The sequence below is a fragment of the Carlito syrichta genome, unplaced genomic scaffold (assembly GCF_000164805.1).
Source record: "Carlito syrichta isolate Samal-C Ts95f unplaced genomic scaffold, Tarsius_syrichta-2.0.1 Scaffold119607, whole genome shotgun sequence".
NCBI lineage: Eukaryota > Metazoa > Chordata > Mammalia > Primates > Tarsiidae > Carlito > Carlito syrichta.
The window spans coordinates 20,850-36,931 of NW_007063703.1; the positions used below are offsets into that span (position 1 = coordinate 20,850).

Sequence of the window (16,082 nt, forward strand, 5' to 3'; positions counted from 1 at the left end):
ATCCAAAGAAAACAGATTGCAGGATAATGACTGCACAGACAGAACCACCACCAAATGAGAGGCCCCCAAGAGCACTGGAATGGCAAGCTCTACTAAGCAAACGCACTGATCATTTTTCAAACTGTAGTTACATTTAAACCAATTTGCACTGCAGTTCACTTCACAGGAATTACTTCATAGCTTCAGGAATCCCCTGTGAAATCCTACATACCAGCACTACAAATGGAAAATCCTTATCTTTAAGCAGACTTAATAGTGAACCAATCACTGAACCATCATGTCTTCATATACCCCTGCATCAGACTGGTTTTGCTTACCTCAGACTGCCAGTTATTCTACTAAAATCCAACACAAGTTCCATTCGGGACAACACGTTCAGTGTTACATAAGGAAGACACAGAAGAGGGGACCAAATCAGTAAGGTGCCTGTTCACGTGACAGAATTATTTAAAATAAGCACTAGCGGTCAAACATTGTTAAACTAAATGGCATGGCTCAGTTAAACTGATGACTAAACCAGCCAGTTGGATGGGAGAAATTCTGAGGCATTCCTGGCAGTATCGAGTTCCTACGAGGCTCTTTCTTAAGCCCAGTGTTTTCTATCTATTCTTCTATTAGAATTTATAATGTTCCCAAGAGCCAAGTGAGGGCAAAGATCATCTTGCCAAATTTTAGTTGGAATACTACATCAAGTCAAGGTCACACCTAGGGCAGCAAGCTATAAATAAATTTATAAATTCTATAAATCAAGTACAGTGACTGCCTTGTGCATAAATAAGCCTTATTACTTAATTATCAATAAACCTTGAAAATTCTGTAACTGTTAGTGAAGTTTTTAATCGTCCTCATCATGATATAGTCACTCCTAGGCATTAAGATAATACTAATTTAAGACAGTGCTCCCAACCATCACAACTAATCAATCATAATGTCCTATTCCAGAGTACCTGAACTCAGTCAAATCCATCATCAATATCAGTTAGCTATTATGGGGTGCCCACTGCACTGAGTGCAGAACTATATGAATAGCATTTAATTCTAACAGCAATTCTTTGACTTAAGTTTCATTATTAACCTCATTTTACAGATATGGAAACTGAAGCTCAGAGACATGAACTTGCCAAAGTCACTCAGTATGTCAGGAGCTTGGACTTGAATCCAGAGTTTGACTCCAGAGGCCTAGTCTTTTTCTTTTCTTTTTCTTTTTCATTTTTGAATCAGAGTCTCACTCTTTCCCCCAGACTGGAGTACAGTGGCATGCTCATGGCTACCACAGCTTCGACCTGCTGGGCAAATCTTCCATCTCAGTCTCCCAAGTAGCTGGGACTACAGGTACAGGCCACATTTGCATTTTTTTTAACTTATTGTACAGATGGGGTCTCATCAAATTGCACAGGCTGGTCTCAAACCCCTGGGCTCAGACAATCCTCTCGTCTCTGCCTCCCAAAGTGCTGGAATTCCGGATGTGAGCCAACATGCCCAGTCCATGAGGCCTATTTTTAACTACAGTTGAACCTTGAACAACATGGGTGTTAGGGTCACCAAGCCCCTGTACAGTCAAAAATCTGCATGTAACTTTTTACTCTCCTAAAACTTAATTACTCACAGCCTGCTACTGACCAGAAGCTTAATTACTAATAGTCTGCTACTGATAATGATAACATAGCCAATTAACATATATTTTGTATGTTATATGCATTATATAGTATATTCTTACAATTAAGTAAGCTAGAGAAAAGAAAGTATTAAGAAAATCTTGAGGAAGATAAATTATATTTATTATTCATTAAGTGGAAGTGGATCAGCATAAAACTCATTATCCTCATCTGTTTAGTAGGCCAAGGAGGAAAAGGAGGAGGAGGAAGAGGAAAGAGTTGGTCTTGCTACCTCAGGGGTGATGGAGGTGAAAGAAATTCTATAAGTGAACCCACGTGATTGAAACTCATGCTGTTCAAGGGTAACTTTACTTCCCGGTCCTGCCTTCCAAACCACTGAAGTTGGTGCATGAGCTAAAACCCATGTCATTCCAGAAAGCAGAAAGCATAGAGTTCAGGAAATCAGTAGACTTATGTTTTCATCAACTCATACTTACTAGACTCGTGAATTTGAGTTTTAATTCATTCATTTGGAAAAAGTTACTCTAAAATCTCTCTATCCACTGATACACTTGTAGAACAGGAAACACAATTTAGTACACCATAGAGTGCTACTCCAATGAAAATATTATGAGATTGCTGTGATCTAGTCTAGTGATCTCAGTATCTGTAGGTATCACAAATTAGGATCACACTACTATGTTCATGACTATAATCGAATAGAAATGGAATTAGAGACCAAAGACGTTTTCACGGAGAGGCAGTTCACCTGTAGGCCTTTCTCAATTTTGATTTCTTATCTTAAAGGGACATTTATAAGACAGAGGTGCACAAAGAAATGAGATGTATGCATTCTACAAATGATTCTACCACACCCTCTGGCTGAGGATTCACCTTAGTACTGTGGTCCAGGTAACATAAAACTTAGGAGTTAATGTATTCAAATTGAAATCCTTTCTCAGTTATTTACTAACCATTAGGTCTAGGGCAGCAAGCTATTCACATTCTATAAACCAAGTACAGTGATTGCCTTGCACATAAATAAGTCTTATTACTTAATTATCAATAAACCTTGATAATTCTGTACGTCATTACTACAGAATCCCAGTCTGAATTGAACTTCCTGAATGCAGTGAAGAGCAGTCTACCCCAGTTTGTTCCGTAACTGTAACCGTGAGCCCAAATCGGCTTCTTTGAACCTATCTCCAGTTATTCTATGCTTGACTTGCAAAGCAAAACCAAAGAAGTGCACTTCCTGGCGGACATAAGAAACTTATTAATCCATTCCTAATTGCATTATAAGAGCCTAAAAAGAATCCATCTTTTCCCAATGCTTAAACTACTAAAAAACAGATGGTACAAAAAGGTTTGCATTTCAATAGAACTAGCTTTATTTATGTATCTGTATTTATTTATTTATTTATTTATTTATTTATTTATTTATTATTTACTCACTTATTAATTAAACAAAAGAAATGATCTAAAAGCAAATGCAGATATGTACCAAGGGATGGACATGACCTGGTACTCACAGAAGAGCTGCTGTGTCATAATGGAAACAGCATAATAGGAGAAAAATAGTATTTCAGACGCTGTCTGCCCGAGTCATCTGGAGATGCAAGTTAAATGAAAGAAGGTGCTGTGTCAAGCAATCAGTGAGAAACAAAACCAAAACCACCAGAGGTTGTTGCCTCCAGAGAGCTACGGAGTGGAGCATGGGAGCTGGCATCAACTCACGGTCTTCTCATTTTCCCCATTTTCTATAATTTTCCTCTTCTTCTCATCTGTTTTTTTCTTGAAGATTTTATCTCGGTAAAACTGAAGTTCTTTGATGCTTTCACTAATGTCATCAAGTGCCCTACAAGCAAACATATCACACTGAATGAAATGTCCAAAAACAGGAGAGGGAAATCATTTTAACTTTCTATAAATGACCTAAGAACAACAGGTACTACTGTAAATGCCACTAACTATCGGGCATCATCCAAAAGGAGAAAATTTCCATAAAGTAATTTTCTTTAAAGTGTGTAAAAAACATGGGCAATCCCTTTGGGTCCCCTCCCACTGTGGGAGATTTCTGTCTTCTCAATAAATCCTGCTTTCAAAAAAGAAAAAAACCTTATGAAACAATTATAAAATGTAAAAAAGTTTCCTAAATTGTTCTATAAGATGGTGATGTGTTCCACAGAGGGAAAAAAAAAAAAATTCCAGGTTCAAGTAGGTTCTGGAAAAACACGATTCAACTTTTTTTTCTGAAGTTCTTTGCAAAGTACTTAATGTACTAATTCATATTATGAATTTCCAAAAGGAGGTGGTGCTCTATATAAGCATTTCTACAACTTAATTGACCACATTTGTAGAATATGTATTAACAGCTCATGGAACTCAGTTTAAGGAACACTTCCCAATACTTAACAACACCCCTGAACGAAATATACAGACTTACTTGAATGTAACTCATGACTCAGTCATCATAATAGACACCAATTATCAAACAGTGCCTAACCATTCAGAGGCCTCCTCTCTTGGGTGATCTGTGCTATAATCAGTGGCAGCCCACCTCTGTCTAAGAGCCTCTCCTCTCCTCCTACATGCCATTTCTTATCTGTTGTATTCTGAGAAATCAGGTACCCAAGATTATCAGAATAGTGTGTAAGTAAATCAATAAGCTCTGAATGACACGCCAAGGGCCTCTTCTAGAGAACACCCCGCACACACTTTTAGGCAAGAGTTTTAGAAATTATTTCTGTGGCTGCTATCACAACTGCAGCCTGATTAGATAAACGTAAACGATTTCTTATCCACCCGATAGTCACCAGTGATGCCATTTGGTATGAATAGCCATGCATTTCAGTGTAGAAACACCAATGTGTTTTCTTATCGACTGCCTCCTCAAACCTTGTTAGTAATAACAACAGTACATAATAATAAACAATACGGATGGTACTATTTTCTTTCTAAAATCTGAAAAATTCTGGAATCCTCAACATACCAAACTTCAAGTGTTTCAAATAAGGTATTCTAAACCTGTAATACTGTGCTAGAGACCATATACACCAATTTTTTAAAAAAAGGTGAGAATCCCAGACTCCTTAAGGATTAGTCTTTCTTTGTTTGCCTAGAACTGTGTATGGCACATAGTAGAGGCTCAGTAAATGGATGAACCAAATGCCACCCTTCAAAGACTACCCTTACCAGCTGCTAAATCTCACATCAAGTTTTGTTTCTTCTGAAAGACTACAAAATCAAAAGAAAATGAAAAGAACCAGTACAAGACCCTTGATATACTTTAAAATCCTTGTGTACTTGTGCCTAAGGCTATAGACAAAAGAAACAATCTAAAAACTAAAAAAGTATCAAAGTAGGACAACTGTATCATACAACTTTACACAAAGTATTCTAATTTCAAATGGTTGCAGGTCCATTCCATATTCTCTATGGAAGAAAGTTAATACTGCTCATTATTAGAAAGATTACCGATTGTTTCATCATATCTATAAACCAAGATGTCTAAGAGTTTTAAAACTGCAGTAAAGACTGTATGACCCTTCTCGGAATGGAATATTGGAATCCTGACCAGAATTCTTGATAGCAAAAAAGTGTTATCTTTATGCAATCAACCTTCATCTTTTCCTAAAGGAAAAAGAGTGGAGAAGGGACATGACTTCATGCAGTCAGGAATATGGGGGCAAGTGCTTAGTAGGACTCAAACTCACCTGTGAGAAGCAGCCTTCTTTGGTGCAAATTCATACTCTTCTGGATACCAGCGTCTATACACGGCAAAAATGGAACTCTCAAAGGAAGCTGTCTCAAATATACTGAATAATAACCTCCTTCAAGTAATCCATTAACACTGAAAAAGGCGTTTGAGCCATGACGCTCAAGGTAAGACACCTCTTTGCCGAGGACTCCATCTTCCACCCTCTCCTCTCTTTCTTCTGGACATTCTCTTGGAGCAAGCTCATCAAAGGAGAAGACTCCTGAATCCGCAACTCCAACCCAGCCCTCTCTAGAGTTTCCACCATAGATACCCAGCCATCCACTGGACTCCTCCACCTAAAAATCTCCCTGGCACTTTGAATTCAACATATATAAAACCACACCCTTTATTCTCAACGCCTCCCCTCCCCCATCCGCCAAATCTATGCTTCCTCTTATTTTCCCCTTCCACTGAACAGCTCCATCATTCCCCCACGCTGCCCACACTAGAAACACCAGTGTCACATTGTACCACCTCATCCTCGTTGCCTCACTGGAGCATTCAGCATCTGCCCACTGGCCCTCTTGCTCCTTTATCTCCAGGGCCCCCCCACCGTCACCCTCTGCCATTTCTCCAGCTCATTCTTGTCTCCAAGAGGATGCAAGAGGCTCCTTTCTCTCTCCCTGTCACTCTTCTCGTCCTTTTCTTGTCAGAGTGATGGAACTGTCTCACTCACTTACTTCCACTTTCTCAAAGGAAGCCCATCCCTTACACGACACCACTGAACGCCGTCAGCACGGAACGCAAGCCCTTCCTGCCCCAGCCTCGCTTCCCACCTCCGCCAACCTCGTGCTCTGCGCTCCAGCATTAACGAATGGTTCGTGACTCCTGGAACAAGTTTTGCCTTAGCTTCTTGCTTCCTCACATTCTCATGCCTCTGCCAGCTCTCTGGAATGCTCTCTCCTCAATTAAATCCTGAAAAAGTCTGCTCTTCTACAAAGCCCCAATCAAAAGCTATTTCCTAATTAACGTTTTCCCTGACTTCCCATTCCTCTGTTCCAGCACAGTTAGATGCTGCTTCCCTGGGGCCCTCAAGAGTCTATGTGGACATTTCCACTGCAGGAATTATCGTAGAGAATATTTCTAGGGTGTTTTTCACACATAGATCAACCCACTAGATTCCATATGCTCCCAGAAGACAGGCCAATGCCTGGCACAGAATGAGTGTGCAAAAAATCTTCTGATTAATGAGTTACAGGGAAGATCACTGGCACTGTTTCTCCCAACTCTCACCAGTCCAGGATAAATGAAGGTCCTGTACAAGCAAGAATGGGATGAGGAAGATACAAGCTCACCTGGCCCCCTGAGTTCTACAGCTCTATTCAATTACTTTCCACAAATTCTCAATTAAAACATGCTAAATGAGGCAATTTAATGGAACCTAAATATAACCCTTACCTGCACAGTTCTTTAACAGTGCTCACATCAATTATTCTATAATGAAGATGTTTCATGAACTGGGGCATGTATTTGTCAAGAAACTTCTTATCTGCATGAACTGAATTTCCTAGAAAGACACGAAGCATACTGCATCTCTGTATTTCTAGTAGTATACAATAGGATAGCAAAATGTATAAATTGTATTTTAAATGGAGATGATTTTGTTTAACTCAAACAATTTCCAAAAGTGCCTCTACATTTCTATATCAGGTTTAAATATATTTGATTAGCTTACAAGTACAGATTTGTAAGTATTTAGTCAGTCTAGCTCACAATAAATTTGCTAATGCCCTCATGGACAAAAGGAATAAAATTATCATTCCACATACTTAAAATAATGCACAAAATCTGTTACTTTTTAGGATCATACCAGATGTGCAAACTTTCTCCCAGTGTCACAAAATTCACACAACTAACACTAAAAATTTAACTAAATCACATAAGTAGGTAAACCTTTATTTACATTCCAAATTTTTTAACAAATCATATCCATATTCATGTTTCCATACAGCAATTTATATTAAAAACACTAAATTTTAAATGAGAACTTTAAAACAGACACCAGCCACATTAGCTGGGTAAAACATTTATACAATATATGCTCTAGTACTTAATGCCAAACTTTTTAAATAAATGTTTAAGGAAAGCATGAGTTACTACATCAATTTACAAACACAAATGCAAATACACCTTCAGAGAACATTAACTTCCCTCTGACAATGTGAGTCCTTTAAAAATCCTGGCAGAACTGGTCTGGGCTCTCTAAAAAACTAATGTCACAGGGGGGAAAAGGAGGTAGAGAGTTTTAGATTGAAACTAAAGTAGCATAATAGCCAAATGAAAGGCATGAGACTGGTTCAAAAACTATTAGACCTTTGAATATGGTCTAGAGATCACATGATAGTCAACGATTTGTCATTATTTTTAATGCAATAATGACATTGTATTACATAAGAAAATGTCTTTATTCTTAGGAGATACTTGAAGTATTTAGTAATGGAGTGTCATGACGCCTGCAGTTTATTTTTGAATGTCCAACAAAAAAATAGGTAAAACAAATAGGACACAAAGTTAAGAATTACTAAATCAAACTTTTCTGTGCATGTGAAATTTTCTCATAATAAAAATGTGGGGACAAATTTCATTGAGTTAGTCTATGTTTCCCAGAGTTCCTGTCAGGTTCCAGGGCATTTTTCCCAATATTCACGTTATAAACGATACAAAGATACTTGAACACAAAAGTAACATGTATAACCCAAAGCAGGGTAAGTGGAAGACACAGATGGTCTTGGTTGGCCTTTCAGGAACTGCAGTTTCTTGAGCCACTACAATGGAAGAGTATCTACAAGGTATACATAGGATTTCATTTTACCTGCAAGTGGACAGAGCCCCGGAGGAGTCTGCTGTCGTACAAAGGACAGAAATTCATACTCTGCCTGCTGCAATGTAATTGTACTCTCCTTCACTGCCTTGGTAAGACCAGACTGCAAGAGAGAATCCCCAGCCCCCCACCAGAAACACATGAAGTCAGTTTTCAAAGGCATCCAGAAATGAAACTTCACTTCTAACATGGGCAAATATAACCACAGATGGACCATTTTTAGAGCCCAAGTTCAAATTGAAACTGCCATCTTTGTACCGATTTCTTTTCTTAAAGAATCCAGGCCAAATAAGTTACGTTCCTGATTGTTAATAGCACTTCCACACAGTCAAAAAAGACGGTGCTCAAAGTCCAAGGACATAACCTCTGGGAAGAAACAACTATCAACAGAAGAGCAGCATTCCCCCTTCTCTGAAAGTTGATGTCTAACCTTATCCAAAAGACTGACTTGAGTAATACTTGACAATCCACAATGCGTTCGCGACAGACTGAATGTAGGAGAGAAAAAAAGAGGACATTCAGGAGAAGATGATCTCGAGAGGTCCCACAGATGAAAAGTAAACAAGCAAGGAGTGTCCCAGGCTTGCCAAGCAATCTTCCTCTAACCTTTTTAAAAATACCATCCAACAATAGCATAGGATTCGGATGTGGGAGCAACAAGCTTGTTACTGATCCCCAAAGCAGCAATCCTGTTACGTATTTGGCAATGTTACCTTCCCATGATGTTCCTTACACCAATCTGACATGCTGTCCAGCAACTCGTCTGGTTGTTTTATAATCAAGTTAGGACCCTGTGGACGGGAAAGGTTATCAGTTACCAAGCATCAGCAGAAAGACCCTTGCTTTCAGAGGTAAAGTTTAAGCTGCTGTAAAGACTAAATATGGTATACATATCAGAGAATGTTAAGAGATAGGGATACTGTGCTAACTCTAAAAGTGGTCCTTCATTCTAGCACTGTTTATGATGGCAAAATACAACACACACCTGAAAATCAAAATGCTTATTTTTTATTTTATTTTTTGAGTTGGAGTCTCACTCTGTCACTCAGGCTGGAGTGCAGTGGCACACTCACAGTCACTGACTGCAGCCTCAACCTGCTGCACTCAGGCAATCCTTCTGCCTCAGTCTTCCAAGTAGCTGGAACTATGGCACACGCCACTACACTGGCTAATTTTTTTTATTTATTGTAGAGATGAGGTCTCACCAAGTTGCCCAGGCTGGTCTCGAACCCATGGGCTCAGGCAATCCTCTCACCTCGGCCTCCCAAAGGCTGGGATTATAAGCATAAGCTACTGCTCCTGGCCCAAAATCCTTATTAATAGAGGACCTAGATTATCAAGGGTCAACAAACTATAGCTTTATCTGTTCTTTTATAGCCAGAAAGTTAAGAATGATTCTTACATCTGTATGAGATTCTTAAAACAAACACACACACACACACACACACACACACAGAGAGAATAATATATGACAAGAGGTATATTGCACTCACAGCCTAAACTATTTAATATCTGGCCCTTTCTGAAAAAAGTCTGCCAACCCGATTATGAATCCATTTGGAAATGTGCCTAGGCCAGGTGTGGTAGCTCATGTCAATAATCCCGGTGCTCTGGGAGGCCAAAGTGGGAGAACTGCTTGAGGCAAGGAATTTGAGTCCAGCCTGGGTAAGATAGAGGGATTTCGTCTCTACAAAATTAAAAATCAAAAAATTAGCCACGTGTGGTGGCATGTGTCTGTAGTCCTAGCTTCTTGGGAGACTAAGGCAGGAGGATCACCTGAGCCCAGGAGTTCAAGGTTACAGTGAGCTATGATCAGGACACTACAACAAAGCAAGACTCTCAACAACAACAAAAAAAGTGCCTATACTGTCAAGTGAAAAAAGTAAACTGCAGAACCATATATATATATATGATTTCCTTTACACTTGTTTTTTAAAATACACACATTTATATACACATACAAAATATGAAGAAAATACAAAAAAATTAGGGAGTAGGATGAGCAGGAGAACAAGGCAAAAAACAGCAGTTACGCTAAGTAGTATAACTTTATCCAAAGTGAGTACTTTGGATAAAGTTATACTACTTAGTTTTAATTGTAATAGGATTTTTATTTTCTAAAACGTAATTGCTGACATCTGGAGAAAAAAAAAGAATTGCCCTCAAATTCTTAGCTCCATTTCACAGAACATTCAATTGTGAGTCTCTTGGGTACAGTCCCAGTAGTGACAGTAGCCTGATCTGTGGCACTAAGACAAGTCACCTTAGTTCCTCTTTTTGTAAGATGGTGATAATAGTAATAAAGTGTCCTCCTCCCAACCTGGTGCAGTGGCTCATGCCACTTTGGGAGGCCACAGCAGGAGGACTGCTTAAGTCCAGGAGTTCGAAACCAACTTAGGCAACATAGTTAGACCTCATCTTTACAAAAAATCGAAAACTTAGACGGGAGTGGAGGTGCCTGCCTGTAGTCCCAGCTACTTAGGGGTCTGAGAAGGAAGATGCACCTGAGCCCAGAACTTTGAGGCTTCAGTAATCTATGATCATGCCACTGCACTCCAGCCTAGACAACAGAGTGAGACTCGACTCAAAATAATAATAATAATAATAATAAGTAATCCATCATCGTGCCACTGTACTCCAGCCTGGACAACAGAGTGAGACTTGACTCAAAATAATAATAATAATAATAATAATAAGCTGAGCTCAGTAGCTCAGCCTGTAATCCCAGCACTTTGGGAGGCTGAGGTGAGTGGACTGCCTGAGTCCATGGGTTTGAGACCTGCCTGGGCAACTTGGCGAGACCTCAGCTCTACAATAAATCAAAAATTAGCCAGGTGTGGTAGCGCGCGCCTGTAGTTCCAGCCTTGGAAGGCTGAGGAAGAAGGATCACCTAAGCCCAGTAGATAGAGGCTGCAGAGGCCGGGAGCGGCCACTGCACTCCAGTCTGGGTGACAAAGTGAGACTCCAACTCAAAAATAATAATAATAATAACAATAATAATAAATCATCCCCTTTCTATCACAGGCTTGTTAACAGGAAAAAATAAATTATAGATATGAAAGTTCTCTGAACTCTCTGGAAGTAAAGTACTCTATAAATCCAAGATACCATTTCTAATAAGGTGGCAGAAATAGTTCACAAGTATTGAAAGAAATGGCTAGAGATTGACTAAAATATGCCAGACATCCTACAATTAGAAAGGATGTTTAGACAAACAAGAAAAACTGGTGCTGGTGATCTCTGCAGAGAAACAAAAAATTTACTCTGTTAACTATTTTTTAAGAACCTCATATGGTTAAAAAAAAAAAAATTCTAACAACAATGGAAAAAAGCAAACTACTATAAATCTAACACTATGTAACTTACTCTAGATCCCAGTCTGGCAAATGAAGGGACCACACCTACAAAACAACATTCAGAGTAGGGTGCTTGTACTTCTACCAGCATGAAGTATTTTCTTCAGACTCTTAGACAAGAATAAAACACACTCACCGCAGAGCAGACAGTCCCTAAGCATTTTTTGTTAACATCTTTATCCTCATTGGACTTAGTCCATTTACAAACACTGCACTCATCTGCAGCTGTGTGAATGCATACCCAAATTCCCTCCAGGGGACATATCAACCTACTGGTCCATTAAATTGTCAGTATTTCACATTATATCAACAGTCTAAAGGAAAAATTCTTCTTTGGCCAAGGGTAAGTAAAGCTGGTAAAATAAAAACACCTCACTATTTTTCTCCAGTAAAAACTGAAAAACACAACCAAAACTAAAACTCAGTGCTCTGTTTATATAAAGTTTAAAAAAAAAAGTTGTCATGATGAGAAATACAAAGTCTCATGATTCTCCTCCAGCTGATATGTCAGGAAGATAAGTCTGGTACTCTACAAATGCAGCAATTAATCTATAAATGCCTTCTCACCTCTTTTACCTACAAAACAAAATAACAAGATGTATGAAATTTACCTAGTAACACATCAATCCTACCCTTTGGGAACTAATTTTAACAAGACTCTCTTTTCCACAATCGTCCCTACTTTGTTCTTATTCTAAAGTTTCTTAATTACTCTGAATACTACTATCAGCATAAAACAGAATTACAGGCCAGGCACGATGGCTCACGCCTGTAATCCCAGCACTTTGAGAAGCCGAACAGGCTTGAGTCCAGGAGTTCGAGACTAGCCTGGGCCACACAGCAAAACACTGTCTCTCTAAAAAAAAAAAAAAAAAAATTAGCCAGGCAAATAAAAAAATTAGTGGTGTGCACCTATAGTCCCAGCTACTTAGAATACTGAGGTAAAAGGATCGCCTGAACCCAGGAGGTTAAGGCTGCCACGAACCATGACTGTCATGATCATGCCATTGTATTCCAGCCTGGGCAACAGAGTGAGACTCCCAACTCAAAAAAAAAAAAAAACAGAATTATGTAAGGTTGAGGATTTCGCTTCCAACCAACCAGGTGGTGTCATATACTTATTAAATATGTTTCAAGAGTGGCAGAAATGCAACAGGTGTGTTTTATTTGTTTGGCTAAATATGTCATTAAAAGCAGCATGTAACAACCTTAATCATGCCCAATCTGTCAACCACAGAACATTTTATGGGTGTGCATCAACAGAAATTCTAAAATCTTAATATAGATCTAGAAGAATCATACATCCTAGTAGGAAAGGCAGGATTGTATATATGGGGGTCAAGTCTTAATGACATAAAGACATCAGCTTTGGCATGAGTCACCAAACCTGATGGGACAATAGCTGGCTGTCCTGCCAGTTAGCAGCACTTAACTGAGACTGCCTGAGCTAAACTACCAGCTCCCTCAATAGCTAGCCAGGTGGCCTTGGGCAAATTACCCAACATCTCTATCCCCAAATCTCTTCATCTATAAAATGAGCGCGATAACAGTACCTGTCTTATAGTTGTTTTGAGGATTAAGAATGAGTACATGTAAAGCACTTAGAACTAAACCTAGCATGCAGTAAGCTTCCAGTAAGTGACAGAGTTTATCTTTTTGTACATTTCTGGCATAGCTAACTGAAAAGTTACCCAGGCTGCAAGATGAATTTCTTTGGTTCTAGTAACAACCCTACCATGACCTAGCACACTACTTTGGACCTTAATCTATACAGACCTCAGTTTTCTTGTTTTTAAATAAAAAGACTGGGGGAAAAGGATCTTTAAATATCCCAACCCCTCTAAACAGTGTGGTATTACATGGCATCACCTACTTCAGCCAAAATGTTGAGATCTGAGTCCGTTATCAGACAGGCCATCTCAATAATCTGGTCCTTCTCAATGTCCAATCCTGTCATCTGCAATGAAAACAGATACATAACACACACAAAACCCATCTTTCCGGCCTATTTTACCCAAGTTTATTTAGAAAGAATTCCCTCGAGTATATTCAGTCTATATCCCACAGCCGAAATAGAAGAGACAATAATTCTCCTTGGGCAACTACTCAAGGTACTGAACACGAATTCTTATTTATTCAACATTAACCAAGGACCTGTTATGTGTCAAGCACTGCGATTCTACTCTGGGACAGATGCCAAGTAAAACTGAGTGCTGACAGCACCCAGTTTTGGAAGAGTTAGGTAACGAACAACACCACATCTCTGTATAGTTTACAAAGTTTTCGTAATAATTATACCACCGCATCTTCATCACAATCTAATGGAGACACTACCGTTTTTAATCCTCATTTCACGTAGGCGAAAACTGAGGCTCAAGGGAGGGGCCAGCCCTTGGTAGAAGGGCGGAAAACCTTGAAGGGATCAGAATTGGGTCCTGGTCCCAACTCAGACCTCACGAACAGCCTGTCCTTGAATGAGCTGAATCCTCTCCCTGGGCCTCAAATTTCCTCATATATGGAATGAGAGGTAAGGCTGAGTCATCTCCATAGTTCCGTCTAACTCTAACAACCTAGGGTCCTTTAAGGCTTCGGAGGAGGGGGGAGAGGAAGCAGGGCCGACCAGTGCCCCCACCCCCACTCCGGTGACCCTAATCCCTGAGGCCCCAGAGTGCCAGGGAAGTCCACCTCTGGGCGGAGGGGGTAGGGAGCCACAGGGATGACTCCTCCCTTCTGAAAAGAACCCCCAGAGCCCCGCACTGTCCCCAGCACCCGCGGGACTCCTGTCACCGGACCCGCCCGGCGCCACCTACCGCCGGGCCGCGCTCACCTGCCACACCTGAGACCCCGACACCCACCGCCCTCGTGGGACAGCTCGGCGACTCGGTCCCACGCGCGAAACCCCACTCGCCTCCCCAAAGCCCCCCCCGCCTTCACTCACCTCCAGGTCCACCCAAACCATCCTCTGAGCCATGCTCTCCCCTGCCTCCATGGCTGCGCCACCTTCGCGGACGCCGCGCGCCCGGAACTGCCCGCGACTCCCACCTACACCCCGCAACAGCCTGGAGCCCAGGGAGCCGCCTAGCATCACCCGGCAGCAGCCGCCACGGCCCCAGCCTCGCAGCCGGCGCTGGCGCAGGCGCGATGGTCGCTAAACGTCGCAAACTCGCGGGGAGGCGCAGGAGCAGAAACTACAACTCCCGGCGTGCCGTGCGCCGGCTCGCCCTGTACAACCCGGCTGGGCCGCCGCAGGGGATGACGGGACTTACAGTCCCACCTGCGGTTGCGACCGGATTCCCCGCCCCCGCCACGTGTTTTTCGGATGTTACTGGACGCGCATGTTTTTCTCGGCTAAGTTTGTTTGCGTCCAGGAGTTGTTTTCTGAGTTTTGATTAGTTGTAAACCGCGCAGTGGGAAAAGAACTCTTCCTTTGGTTGGTTGGAAAAAATCTAAATGATTTTTTTTCTTTACGTATTCTCTTTCCTTCTTTGCTTTTTTTTTTTTTTCTCTCTTTTTTGACTCACTTGCCACACAACGGATATTTTTCTCATTTGCTTGGGACCGAGATGTTTGTTTGTTGTTGTTGTTGTTGTTGGGGGATTTTTTAAGGCCAGAAGGCCACTTGCACTGTCATCTAATCACTGAGAAATCCTTAAATGGGGTCTTGTTTGGGAGATCACCTAGCATGTATTAGGTGTTCAACCGAAGTCAGTTACTTTCCTTCATTTGACAAAGTGTCATCCCTTATTTCTTATGGCACTCAGTCTGCGATTTTGTTAGGTGCCAGTGGTCGTGGCGACTTCCTGCTCCGTGCTTAAAAGTTCTCAAAGTTAACTCACGTCCTTTTATAACATATCTGTGCAGCAAACTACATTAAAATGAACTGAAGCAGCTCTCCCGGCTCTGTCAAAATTGCTCTGGTTTGGATCAAGTATCTTTCATCTCCTCCAGGGAAAGCTGTAGTTTCCGTCATTCCCCGGAGTGAAGATGACCAAACAGCAGCCACCCCCGCCCCGCCCTGGAGTGTCAAATTTCGTGATTCTCTTACGTCTTGGCTATTTCGTGTGAGGAGCACAACTTTGCCACAAATGTTTGTCTTAGCCTTGAATTATATCCTCTATATGCTTTTCTGAAAGCTATATTGTCACTAATTACAGAGCTTGTTCATCATATAGTAATTGTACCTGGTGAGCTGGTTTTGCAAGAGAGAAACTTTGTTGCCTGCTCAGAGCTTTAAGGATAGTGTAGTGTACTCGGTCCCCAACCTACCACCTGCCAGGACCCAGAGAAACTCTCTGAAGGGTCATCAAAACGTATTACAGAGTATATATATAAAGACTTTTATTGTGCACAATGTGTGTATGTTTTATCTGCACTGCCTGATGAGTTACATTGTGTTTGCTATAGCTTTTTATTCATTTGTAGCCTACTTTGTAAGAAATAGTCTTTTTTTTTTTTTTTTTAAGTTTCTTCTTAGTTTTTAAGTTGATTCATGGAAGGTAGAACTGATTGGAGTATAGAAATTTTATCAACAGGATTTTTTTTTTTTTTTT

The 16,082-nt window shown here is 40.6% G+C and overlaps 1 protein-coding gene across 2 annotated transcripts; it reads right to left on the reverse strand.

Moving 5' to 3' along the window:
- Positions 1 to 2,962: 2,962 nt before the first annotated feature.
- Positions 2,963 to 14,763, reverse strand: REXO2 (RNA exonuclease 2). Of its 2 annotated transcripts, none has more exons than XM_008047963.1 (7): positions 14,471 to 14,763; positions 13,406 to 13,489; positions 8,890 to 8,967; positions 8,168 to 8,279; positions 6,754 to 6,862; positions 5,312 to 5,365; positions 2,963 to 3,453 (listed from the first exon to the last, which is right to left on the reverse strand). In XM_008047963.1, the coding sequence occupies exons 1-7, from the start codon at positions 14,615 to 14,617 to the stop codon at positions 3,324 to 3,326; spliced, it is 714 nt and encodes a 237-aa protein (XP_008046154.1). In that variant the 5' UTR covers positions 14,618 to 14,763; the 3' UTR covers positions 2,963 to 3,323. The 2 variants fall into 2 exon arrangements, with proteins under 2 accessions (XP_008046154.1, XP_021563186.1); XM_021707511.1 differs by having other exon boundaries at positions 8,168 to 8,234; positions 14,471 to 14,741.
- Between the last annotated feature and the right edge of the window lie 1,319 nt (positions 14,764 to 16,082).

Coding starts and splice junctions, on each gene's coding strand:
- REXO2 (XM_008047963.1), bottom strand. CDS start 14,617: ATGCTAGGCGGCTCCCTGGGCTCCAGGCTGTTGCGGGGTGTAGGTGGG. Junction 8,968..13,405: donor ATCTCAACATTTTGGCTGAA/GTAGGTGATGCC, acceptor TCCCGTCCACAG/GGTCCTAACTTGATTATAAA. Junction 3,454..5,311: donor AAGAAGGCTGCTTCTCACAG/GTGAGTTTGAGT, acceptor GTTTGCTTGTAG/GGCACTTGATGACATTAGTG.